Genomic DNA, 12920 nt, shown 5'->3' with positions numbered 1-12920 from the left:
GGGAACCAGGACAACCTGATGAGCAATGAGCTATTGGAACAAGACATTCATGGACAAGGGCAGATAACCTGGAAATGATGGAATGGTACTAGAACAGCAGACCCCAGGAGAGGGGCTATATGAAGCATATATGGGAACTGTTGACCAGTAGAAGACCTAAATCCACACTGACTCAGAAGCAGCTAGTGGCTCAAAGCTTGAACACCAATAGAAGGAAACTACTGTCACAACTTGAGATGGAGAGGTTCCACGGGATGACTATACAACTCAGCACCCTGAATGGCCACCCAGTCGCAGTGGCTTGTATATGCCACTGCGACCGTAATCCTGGAGATGCTTGGGTACAGGATTAAGAACATAGGTCACCAACAGTACCCTCCATGGAAGAGAAGGCTGGAAGCCAAGATCAAAGCAGCACAGAGAGATGTTAGCCAGTTAACAGAGGTGCAGAAATGTGTGATGAAAGACAGGCCCTGGCTGAAGAAGTACAGCAAGATGTCCATAAGTGAGGCCCTGGAAAATGCCAAACAAAGGCTCACAGCTCTGGCCGCCAGGCTGGAAAGATACACTAGAGAAGCAGAAACCAAAAGAGTAAATGGCCTGTTCCTCAAATAACCATCCAAAGTGTAGTCCCAGCTACAAAGTAACAAGGGAACAACATCAGACCCACCCAGAGATAGGAGGTAAAATACTGGAAGGATATATTGGAAAAGGAGGCATCATGCAACACCAATACCCAGTGGTTGGTGGTCCTAAAAGCAGACCACAGCAATATCCCAGAACAACAACCAGTTATGATCACAGTGGCCAATAACAAACGACTAGTCTCAAGCATGGAGAGCTGGACTGCACCAGGCCCTGACATGATTCACACCTACTGGCTGAAGAAGCTAACACTACTCCATGAATGCCTGGTTGACACAGACGAACCAGTTGCTAACATCAGACTGGCTAACACTGGGGGGAGAACAATACTGATCATGAAGGATCCCCACAAGGGTACAACACCTTCAAACTACCAGCTGATAACCTGCCTCTCCACAACATGGAAGATCCTGTCAGGCATCATAGCAGCTAAGCTGAAAGGGTACACGAGTCAATACATGAGCAAAACTCAGAAAGGAATTGGGAACAACACCAGAAGGTCAAAGCATCAGCTACTTGTTGATAAAGCAGTCACCCAAGACTAAGACCAGACAGACCAACCTGAGCACAGCCTGGACTGACTAAAAGAAAGCTTATGATTCAATGCCCCACACATGGTTACTGGAGTGCTTCGCACTATACAAAGCCAACAGGACACTAATGGCCTTCATGAAGAACTCCATGTGGCAGTAGAAAACAACACTAGAGGCCAACTCAAGTAACCATCAAATGTGGTACCAAGGTGATGCACCCTGCTGCTGTTCTGCATAGGCCTGAACCCTCTCAGTCAGATCATCACAAAGAGCGGATATGGATAAAGGTTCAGAAGTGGAGTTACCATCACCACCTCCTATACATGGATGACATCAAGCTGTATGCCAGGAATGAGCGAGACACTGACTCACTGATCCACCTCACCAGGAGGTATAGCAAAGACAGCAGGATCTCATTTGGACTGGACAAGTGTGGTCAAATGATGGCAAAAAGAGGAAAAGTGGTGAAAACTGAAGGGGTTGAACTACCAGATGACAGGATAACAGACATACAGGACAGTTACAAGTACCTGGGTATTCCCAGGGCTCAAGAGTGTGACCAAAATTTTTAAGAGTGCGACTGAAAAAAATTATAGGTCGCACTGGTGCACCCGATGCTGCTCGGGTGAACACTGAAATCTCTTTCGCAAGCGCAGCATCTCTCTGTGTTCTCCTGATGGTATTGTGGTCTAAACCAATAAGAGACAGAGCTCGGGCGGGTCCTTGCCTCTGATTGGCTGTGGTCCTTTTCACTGCTCGAAGTAGTGTCAGTTCAAAAAATGCGAGCGACCTGAGCAGGCTGAGCGCCAGAGAACTTGAACGGGAAAATAATAGCCTATAGGTCTACGTGACAAAATGAGTGAAAATGAAGAGAGGTAGAGCCATTGAAAGTTTTTTCATTAAAAAAACGAAACCCACTCCTTCAACCAGCCCTACTGTCACTCCATCCATCTCATCTACCGAGAGTAGGCCTACATCCAGCCAAGACACGGAGCCCTCGGCCTCGGTGACGGTCCCTGGGAGAATGCCAAGCCCCGGTCCTTCCGTGATAACATCAGACTCGGAACCAGAGGAGACAACCGAGTCTGAGATAGAGCCTGGCCCCGAGAGTCAAATCAAAAAGCCCAAAATATATTCTTTCAGGCGTGACTGGTTAAAACAATTTCCCTGGCTGAGGTACGACAAAGAACGGAATGCAATGCACTGTGTTTACTGTCGGGAGTGTGGTCTGAGTATGGCCGGTAATAGTGCATTCGTCAGAGAGTCGACAACGTTTCGGATCGAGACATTAAAAAAGCACAACTTGTCCAAAAAGCATACTACGTGCCGTGACAAGTGTGTAAATGCAGCGGCCCCTCCTCTCCCAGCTGCATTTCAGCATCAGGCTGTATTGATCAGGTCCTCGGAGGAATCAGAAATGATCATAAAATTCAATGTCGCATACAACATTGCCAAGGAGGAAATGCCGTTCACAAAATTTAAGTCAGAGATCATTCTAATGAAGAAAAACGACTTAAATGTCAACCCAACCTACAGCAATGACAAGGAATGCGCGCAATTTATTGGTGTAATAGCCGACACACTGAAAAATAAGACAGCTGCGGACGTTGGAAACGCCACGTATATGTCATTTATGATTGACGGCGACAGACGTCTCTACAAAGGAGTGCATGATTATCTACAGCCGCATTTTGCGGAAAGGGAGACCAGTGTTTTATTTTACTCGAAATGTTTAAATCTAACATGTTCAATTTCAGTTCATTGAAGCACTTTAAGCACAAACACTTTTATTTGGAAATGTTTAAATGTTTTAAATGTTCAATTTAAGCCCAGTGTAGCACTTTAAACACTTTATTTTTCTTTATATATTCTTCATATATATATATACACTACCGTTCAAAAGTTTGGGATCACCCAAACAATTTTGTGTTTTCCATGAAAAGTCACACTTATTCACCACCATATGTTGTGAAATGAATAGAAAATAGAGTCAAGACATTGACAAGGTTAGAAATAATGATTTGTATTTGAAATAAGATTTTTTTTACATCAAACTTTGCTTTCGTCAAAGAATTCTCCATTTGCAGCAATTACAGCATTGCAGACCTTTGGCATTCTAGCTGTTAATTTGTTGAGGTAATCTGGAGAAATTGCACCCCACGCTTCCAGAAGCAGCTCCCACAAGTTGGATTGGTTGGATGGGCACTTCTTTGAGCAGATTGAGTTTCTGGAGCATCACATTTGTGGGGTCAATTAAACGCTCAAAATGGCCAGAAAAAGAGAACTTTCATCTGAAACTCGACAGTCTATTCTTGTTCTTAGAAATGAAGGCTATTCCATGCGAGAAATTGCTAAGAAATTGAAGATTTCCTACACCGGTGTGTACTACTCCCTTCAGAGGACAGCACAAACAGGCTCTAACCAGAGTAGAAAAAGAAGTGGGAGGCCGCGTTGCACAACTGAGCAAGAAGATAAGTACATTAGAGTCTCTAGTTTGAGAAACAGACGCCTCACAGGTCCCCAACTGGCATCTTCATTAAATAATACCTGTTAGAGCCTGTTTGTGCTGTCCTCTGAAGGGAGTAGTACACACCGGTGTAGGAAATCTTCAATTTCTTAGCAATTTCTCGCATGGAATAGCCTTCATTTCTAAGAACAAGAATAGACTGTCGAGTTTCAGATGAAAGTTCTCTTTTTCTGGCCATTTTGAGCGTTTAATTGACCCCACAAATGTGATGCTCCAGAAACTCAATCTGCTCAAAGAAGTGCCCATCCAACCAATCCAACTTGTGGGAGCTGCTTCTGGAAGCGTGGGGTGCAATTTCTCCAGATTACCTCAACAAATTAACAGCTAGAATGCCAAAGGTCTGCAATGCTGTAATTGCTGCAAATGGAGAATTCTTTGACGAAAGCAAAGTTTGATGTAAAAAAAATCTTATTTCAAATACAAATCATTATTTCTAACCTTGTCAATGTCTTGACTCTATTTTCTATTCATTTCACAACATATGGTGGTGAATAAGTGTGACTTTTCATGGAAAACACAAAATTGTTTGGGTGATCCCAAACTTTTGAACGGTAGTGTATATATATTGTGTTTAAAATAAAGACAAGCTTTTTCTACACCTTATTGTTTTAAAAAATCATTCACATTATATGACAGAAGAGCGATAAAAAGGACACCTTTTGGTGTTAAAGGTGACGCAATGAAAAATGTGGGTGCACCTAAATTTTGTGCTGGTGCGCCTAAAAAAAAAGTTGGGCGCACCAATGCAACCAATGCAAAAAGTTAGTGTAGAGCCCTGGGTATTCCACAGGCAAGTGGAAACCATGAGGAGGCAGCAAGGAGGTCAGCTACAGCCAGATACCTCCCAAGACTGAGGCAGGTCCTGAGGAGTCAGCTTAATGGGGAGAATAAGATCCAAGCCAGCAACACATATGCCCTACCAGTCATCAGATACCCAGGTAGAATAATAAGCTGGCTAAAGGAGGAAGTAAAGGCCATAGTTATCAGGATACAAAAACTCCTCACAATGCACAGAGGGTTCCACCCAAAGTACAGCAACCTGAGACTGTACGATAAGCAAAAAGATGGGGGCTGAGAGTTAGTGAGTGTCAGAACCACTATTCAGGATGAAACAAGGAACATCCACAAGTACATCAGAAAGATGGCCCCCCAGGAAGAACTGCTGAGTGAGTACTTCCGGTAGCAGAAGACAGAGGGGAGGAAGAAGAAGAGGAGGTATCATGGAAGACTAAGTGCTTCCATGGGATGTATCACTGACAGACAGAAGACATGGCTGATATCGAGAAATCCTACCAGTGGCTAGAAAAGGCTGGACTGAAGGACAACACAAAAGCTCTGATCATAGCAGCACAGGAACAGGCAATCAGCACCAGATCAGTTAAGGCAGGGGTCTACCACACCAGACAAGACCCAAGATGCTGGCTGTGCAAAAACGCCCTTGAGACACTCAAGCATTTAGTAGCAGGGTGTAAAATGCTAGCAGGGAAAGCATTCATTGAAAGGCATAACCAAGTGGCGGCACGGTGACCCTGTGGTTGCCGCTGTTGCCTCACAGCAAGAAGGTCCTGGGTTCAAACCCCAGGCCATCCCAGGTCCTTTCTGTGTAGAATTTGCATGTTCTCCCTGGCTTTGCATGGGTTTCCTCCAGGCACTCTGGTTTCCTGCCAACATCAAAAAAGACATGCATGTTAGGGTTAATACTTCTGTCTGTGCCTCTGACCAAGGCAGTAGGAAGAAATAACTGGAGTTGGTCCCCGGGTGCTGCACAGCAGCTGCCCACTGCTCCTAGCTACGCAACTAGGATGGGTGAAACGCAGAAAGTAAATTTCATTTGTATGTATATATGTACAAAATGACTAATGAAGAGTATTCTATTATGGGATAGTATACAGGAACATCTGTACTGAATACAGACTAGAAGTCCCCAAGTCCAAATGGGAGACACTGCCAAAGGTGGTTGAGAATGGCAGCGCTAAGGTCCTGTGGGACTTCAAGTTCCAGACTGACAAGCAAGTGCTAGCTAACCAACCAGACGTTGTGGTGATCGACAATGAACAGAAGACAGCAGTAGTGATCGATGTAGCAATCCCGAGTGATGGCAATATCAGGAAGAATGAGCATGAGAAGCTAGAGAAATACCAAGGCCTAAAGAAGGAACTAGATTGGATGTGGAACGTAAAATCAACAGTAGTTCCAGTGACAATAGGAGCACTAGGAGCTGTGACCCCCCTAGCTGGGAGAGTTGCTCCTGAAGATTCCAGAAACAACATCTGAGGTCTCTGTCTGGCAGAATGCGGTCTTAGGAACAGCTAAGATACTGCGCAGAACCCTCAAACTTCCAGGCCTCTGTTAGAGGACTCGAGCTTTAGGAAGAAACACACCACCCAAAAAAGGGTGAGAGGGAGGGAAAAAAAAAAGTTTTTAAAATATGTAAACATTAACAAGACTTCTCATTAGCATTTACTAAGAAAGTGTACCCATGGAAACTGCCGCCGCACATAAATTAAGTTTTTCTTAATTTACAAAATAACTGAAATACATTGACTGAAATCCAGCATTCCCATGTTGTTGTGACAGAACATGCGCACTTATCAATGTAAACTACTGGTTTACATTGGCTGGTTGGTTAGGTTATTTTAACTATTTAAATTATGGTAAAGTGGGTGAATACATAAAGTACATCAACTGTAAATAAGCAATTCTTACACTACTGTGTATTTCTTTTATCTATGGTAAAATGCTCAAAGTATATCATCAACGTAAACAATCCAGGCATATTACGGTACATACATATAGGCAATAAGTCCATGAAATTATAACAGTTGAAAATGAGATTTCCATGATGAATGTAAAAAAATGACATCATCATTCAAGTTATGATGGTCAAATAGACTACAAGTGAAAGTCAGACAAAACAGCACTTCATTTATGCACTTGTAACCTTTCCTTGATTCCATGAGTAAAGTCCTGAAAATGCTGATTTGGTAGGTCATGTACAACACATATCTCTGGTACATGGTGGTTCTATAGGCACACTTCAACTGCTTATATCCCTGGTAGATCATATCATGCTCATTACTCTCTCTGCACATAATATTTTGAATACTACTACAGAGACAGATAATATGGCGTATGAAAAGTAAGAATGCTTACGTATCCTATCAGAATATTCTATTTGCATTTCATTTAAATTTACTGTAATGAAGGCAAAAGCATACATGCTTTTTAGTGAGCAGGACATGCAGGTAGCAAGGGCCAATTCAAAAACAATAAAAAGAAATGAGCACGCGATTCAGCCCCCTCATTGAGGCAGATGAAAGGGGTGGACTGTGAATTCAGCCCTCTCTGTGGTTCTGTTGCCAGGTAACTGTGCTGACAGATTCATTGTGTGTGTGAAGTCACACCAGGATATCCTGTTACAGCTGTGGCAAAATGTAAACACCCCTTAGAATTGTCTGTCAACCAGTCAGAGGGGGGGCGTGGCCTATAACCCCTTGTGTGTGTGTGTGTGTGTGTGTGTGTGTGTGTGTGTGTGTGTGTGTGTGTGTGTGTGTGTGTGAGAGAGAGACAGAGACAGAGACGGAGACAGAGACAGAGAGACAGACAGTAACTGTGCTGCATTTGTACTCTTATAAAAGAATTATTTCGGATTCACAGCACACTGCCACGTGGAATCCAACTTAATTTTTCTCAGACACCAATACATCACAAGTAGAAATTAGAATTATCCTCACAGTTCTGCAACCACGGGATTTACTGCCAGTTCAAGACTGACTGACTCATACAAACATATGAATAATAACAACAGTACAAACATGTTACAAATGAGATGGGGTGCTGGAGAGTTTGAATTAACTTATGGATTCAGAGCAGAAAACGCAAAAGGTGAAAAAAAGATACAACTTGGGTGCAAGGATGATGAGGAGGGATATTCATACGGGTAGATGTCTTCAGAGGGTGTCAGAACCCGTTTGCATTTCTTCGTGGTTTGTTATACCAGAGATAGGGATTATAATGTTACAATGTTACAATTTCATTTAGCAGATGCTTTTATCCGAAGAGACGTACATCTGAGAGTTGATACAACACAAGCAAGGATCTAGTCAGGAGACAACAACGCAAGTAAGTGCCAAAAAACTAGGTTCAAGTCCAATAGGACACAGGTGTCAACAGGCAGTGCACAAAGGCAATGCATAGGGTGCATAGAAGCATTTTCTTTTTTTGTATTTTAGTATTTTTATTAATACCATCAGGTGTGGAGGTGTTTGTTGAAGAGCTGGGTCTTTAGCTTCTTCTTAAAGATGGAGAGGGACTCAGCGGATCGAATGGAGTTTGGTAACTAATTTCACCACCAGGGAACTACAGAAAAGAAGAGTCTGGCTAGGGACTTAGGGCCCCGTTGTGGCAGAAATGCCAGGTGCCTTTCATTGGCAGAGCGTAGTGAGCGAGATTGAATGAGGGCGTTCAGGTAGGCTGGAGCCGTTTTAATTGCTGTTTTGTAAGCAAGGATCAAGGTTTCAAATTTGATGTGGGCAGCTACTGGGAGCTTGTGGAGGGGTATGAACAGAGGAGTGACGTGCTGTTTTGGGTTGGTTGAAGACCAGGCGTGCCGCTGCATTCTGGATCATTTGCAGAGGTTTGAAAGTGCAAGCAGGGAGACCTGCCAGGAAGGAGTTGCAGTTGTCAATGCTTGATATTGCAAGAGCTTGTACCAGGAGTTGTGCTGCATGCTCAGACAGGTACAGTCTAATTTTCCTGATGTTGTAAAGGACAAATCGGCATGACCGTGTAATCGAGGCCACATAAACCTTAAAGGTTAGTCGGTCATCAATCATGACACCCAGGTTTCGGGCAGACTTTGTGGGCATGAGTTGGGCTGATCCTAGCTGGATATTTATTTGTTGTTGAAAGGATGGACTGGCTGGGATGACAAGGAGCTCAGTCTGAGATAGGTTAAGCTGAAGGTGGCATTCTTTCATCCATGCAAAAATATCAACGAGACATGACGATATCTGTGCTGAGACCGTGAGGTCATCTGGCGGGAATGATAGGAAGAGCTGGGTATTGTGAGCATAGCAATGGTATGAGAAACCATGGCAGCGGATGATTGCACCAAGTGAGGTGGTGTATATTGAGAAGAGAAGGGGACCAAGCACTGACCCTTGAAGCAACCCTGTGGATAAGCTGTGAGGTTTGGACACTTCTCCCCTCCAAGATACTCTAAAAGATCTCCCTGAGAGGTAGGACATGAACCAAGGGAGGGCAGATCCTGAGATACCAAGCTCAGTGAGTATGGAGAGGATTTGGTGGTTAACCGTATCAAAGGCAGTGGACAGATCTAGCAGCAATAAAGCTGAGGACTGACCAGCAGTTCTAGCCAAATGCAGCGATTCCATTACTGACAGGAGTGCAGTCTCGAAAGAGTGACCCCGCTTAAAGCCAGATTGATTCGGATAGTACAGATTGTTCTCAGAAAGGAATTCAGAAACTTTGTTAAAGACCGTGCGCTCAAGTTTTTTTGATGGAAAGGGTAGGAGGGAAACTGGTCTGTAGCTTTTAACCTGGGCTTGGTTGAAAGTAGGTGTTTTTGAGCAGTGGGGTGATGCAGAGGAGATGGTCTAACATTCCAAAGACTTTAATTGCTTTTGCGACTGAAGGCATGAATTTATCTTGAAGTGCCTCTGCCCTTAAAAGCAACAGCAGCATTTGTTTTTGCTGTGATATTGTCTTTGTGATATTCATTCATTATACAATTTTTTCTTCTTCAGAGGAATGCACTACAATGTTGCACGTTATACTTACAAACACTGCCCATTTTAGTGTGGGCATCCTCATACTACCAGTTGATTCAAAAACTCTGGGAAGACAGATGGAGTTGATAGCCACCTTCGTGAGACCTGTTAGCCGTAACAGCGAATGTTACGTTTTGTCAAGCTAGTTATCGCAAAGAAAACCACTATGACAATGTCGAATTTCCTTTGTAAGACAGGCCTCCAAAATAATGCTACAGCCCATTAGTAGGTCAACACAACAAGATTCTCAAGTTCAAATGTCAAGAAAAATCTTGATCAATACGCCAAAATAAACCACATCGAGTTAAAAAAAGAAAAAAGAAAAAAAGAAAAAACCTCACCGTTCAAAGTTGATGCTTTGATCAGTCAGTTCTGTCTTCAGTGAGTCCATCTCACTCTGCAGACAGGCGACACTGGTCTGAGACCTCAACAGATCCTGTTTTAAACGCTGGTTCTCCTACCAGGAGACCAAGAAAGAAGTGGATGAAATTAAAGCAAGAGAAAGGAAAATAGTGTATGAGAGAGAGAGAGGAGAGCGAGAGAGAAAGAGAAATGGGAGAAAGAGTGATGAGAGGAAAGGAAAGAGAGAAAATGAAAACCAATTAGAAATTTAAGCAGAGATGAGCAGGACAATCTACAGGCAAGGTGAGCACAACTTGAATGCTCTGGGTTTACATGTATGTTCTGATATTACAACTATTGGTAATTAAGTACTTTCTACTTATGTGCGTATAGAGCATCTGTGTGCTGCTACAGCCTACTTTTCTCACAGAAATCAATAAAGTTTAATCAAATCTAATGAAATCTAAAAAAGAAAAAAGAGGGAATAATAAACAGTCATGATCATTGAGTTTTGTGCGCTATAAGCCCAAACTTGATTCACAGAGATAACAAAGTTAGCAACATGAAATGTGTATTGAACATGGCAGACGTCATCTCACCAGAGTAAGTTCATTAATCTTCTTCTTCAGGGCTGGACTCTCATCCTTTACACTGATGTTCTTGTACTTCTCTTCTATCTGATGAGATAATGAACAGTAAAAGTACCATTCTTATAAGTAGTTGGAAGGCCAAGGACTGTTTATTTCCCGCAAGCATTGGACGATCCACCCAGAGGAGGTCCATCGGGGCCTTCTCTGCAGGCCCTAACATTTTTGAGAGCAGTAATTATTAGTCAATAAAAATTTTAAAAATTAGTAATTATAATGGAAGGAACGAAGGGTGGATTTTGTTTTCAAGTGACTGGTTGCTGTATTAATTATCTATAGAGTTGAGCTGATTAAGATTGTTGACAATGCTCAAACTTGCTGCTGAGATATATGGCCTAATTTCTAGCTTTCAAAAAAATCTTTCCTTTATTGTTGGCTGATTATTGAGCAACATGGGTGAACGTCTTTTCTTTATTGTTGGATGATTATTGCCCAACATGAGCAAACGTCTTTCCTTTATTGTTGGCTTATTATTGAGCAACATGAGCGAACATCTAAACCATTGGATGGCTGGTTGGCAGTTTTGCTGATGCATTTGTCTTAGTGAGAGAAATAACTAGATTTGCATGGTTTCAGCTTGTTTAGCTGGTGGTTTGAGCACTGGATCTAACCTAACCCACACACACACACACACACACATATATATATATATATATATATATATATATATATATATATAAACGTTTTTGTTGGTCCTCAGCCATTGATGTTTCATTGGCAGTAACAACAACAACAATAATAATAGATTTTTTGTTAGACCACACATTAGGCACTAAACAAGTGTGTAGAAGTGCAACTATCCATATCTGTATCTGTATCCATATCTGCTGATATCTGTGTTATGTCTATACCCTCTTTGAACATATACTACTCACAGAGGAACCGAAGTAAAGGCGGAGAAACATGTTTGATGATGGAGTTTACTGAAAAGTTTTGCGTGTTACAAGAAGGAGTCACTTGGCACTCTCCCAGAAACAAACGATTTACCATAAGGCTAAGCTTTATAATAACAACTATGATAACACACATAACCCAAAATAACATTGTATGAGGTACAATACATAAAATATTTCCTGCCCCCTTAAATGATAATGTCCGCATTAACATAATCAATTTCAAACATAAACTAGAGAGAGAGAGTAGACTGTCTCAACATTCCGCTTAACCCAAAGGGAATTATTCTGTCCCTTATTTCAAGGGTTAGCACTAGGCTTCTTATAACACTCAGGAGGTTTTCTTTCTCTTGGGGGGTTGCACCTCTGCACAGGAGCAGGCTCAGGTTCCAGCTCGACCACAGGAGGCTCTCGAGGCACTGGCTTCATTGCAGGCATTGATAGTGCGGCTAATGCTGGTGCTGACATGCTCAGGTGTGGTGTCAGCTCACTGGTGAACGTTAAATCTGGTGCATTTGATGTGGGGATGGCCATTACAGTCTCTCTAGGCAACAGCTGGTCTACACGCTTATGCCATGTTTGATTGTCTCTGGTGTGAACATGGTAGGAATCGGGCCCAGTCTTCTGGAGGATCGTGGCAGGGGTTCACTTCTCTTTTGTGGTGTAGTTGTGTGCTAGGACTGAATCTTCAATAGAGAACTGTATGTGATTAGACCACTTGGTTTGCCGATTGACTTGTTCATGCTGTTTTTCGTGGACTGATGTTTCCGTAAAGGTAGGTTGCAGCAGATCAAGACATGTCCGGAGCTGTCTCTTCATCAGAAGATAAGCTGTTGCGTGAGGGATACTGCGATACTTGAACAGAAAAGCATCAAGGTGTTGCTTCAGGGGCACCTCAATTTTGAATGCTTTGAGGGCATGTTTCACAGTTTGCACAATTTTCTCAGCCAATCTGTTGCTGGATGGATGCTGTGGACCTGAGAGGATGTGCTTGATTCTACTGCTCTGTAAGAAATCCTCCATCTCCTTGGATACAAATGATGGCCTTTCAGTGACAGTCTGCTCAGGCAGTCCAAATTGACCAAACATCTCCCTCAATGTCTGAATAGTCTTTTCAGAGGTGATGGTGAACATGACAGCAACCTCAGGCCACTCAGAGTGTATGTCCACAGCCACCAGTAGCATAGCTCCATCAACTGAACCTGCAAAATCCAGATGAAAATGTTGCCAGGGACACGTTGGCCAGTCTCGGGGATGTAACGGAGCCGGGCTTGGCGTGTTTCTTATGGCTTGACATGATGGGTATGATCTGTCTTCAGATTCAATGTCATAGCTATGTGCTAGCTCTTTCATCCTCACGGGGCCACAATGGCCCGAGTGTAGTTTGCTCAGGACTGGTTCTCTCAGCTTTGGTGGAATTATGAAACGTATGCCCCAGAGCAAGCATCCAGCAGCCACAGTCAACTCCTTCCCCGTGAAAGGTATGGCTGAAGATCAAGTGGTGCGTCAGTGACATGTGACATATCACCTCTCATGACCCA

The 12920-nt window shown here is 43.0% G+C and overlaps 1 protein-coding gene across 1 annotated transcript in view; it reads right to left on the bottom strand.

Moving 5' to 3' along the window:
- Positions 1–12920, bottom strand: part of rasef (RAS and EF-hand domain containing) — a 62195-nt gene that overhangs the window by 14330 nt on the left and 34945 nt on the right. Inside the window, exons 7-8 of the mRNA XM_056279288.1 lie at positions 10439–10516; positions 9839–9954 (exon numbers count right to left, since the gene is read on the bottom strand). Coding sequence (XP_056135263.1) covers positions 9839–9954; positions 10439–10516 — 194 coding nt within the window. The remainder of the gene's footprint in view (positions 1–9838; positions 9955–10438; positions 10517–12920) is intronic.

Source organism: Lampris incognitus, chromosome 1 (assembly GCF_029633865.1).
Source record: "Lampris incognitus isolate fLamInc1 chromosome 1, fLamInc1.hap2, whole genome shotgun sequence".
Taxonomy (NCBI): Eukaryota; Metazoa; Chordata; class Actinopteri; order Lampriformes; family Lampridae; genus Lampris; species Lampris incognitus.
Note: the sequence above shows the minus strand (reverse complement) of the source record. Positions and strands in the feature narration are given on the sequence as shown.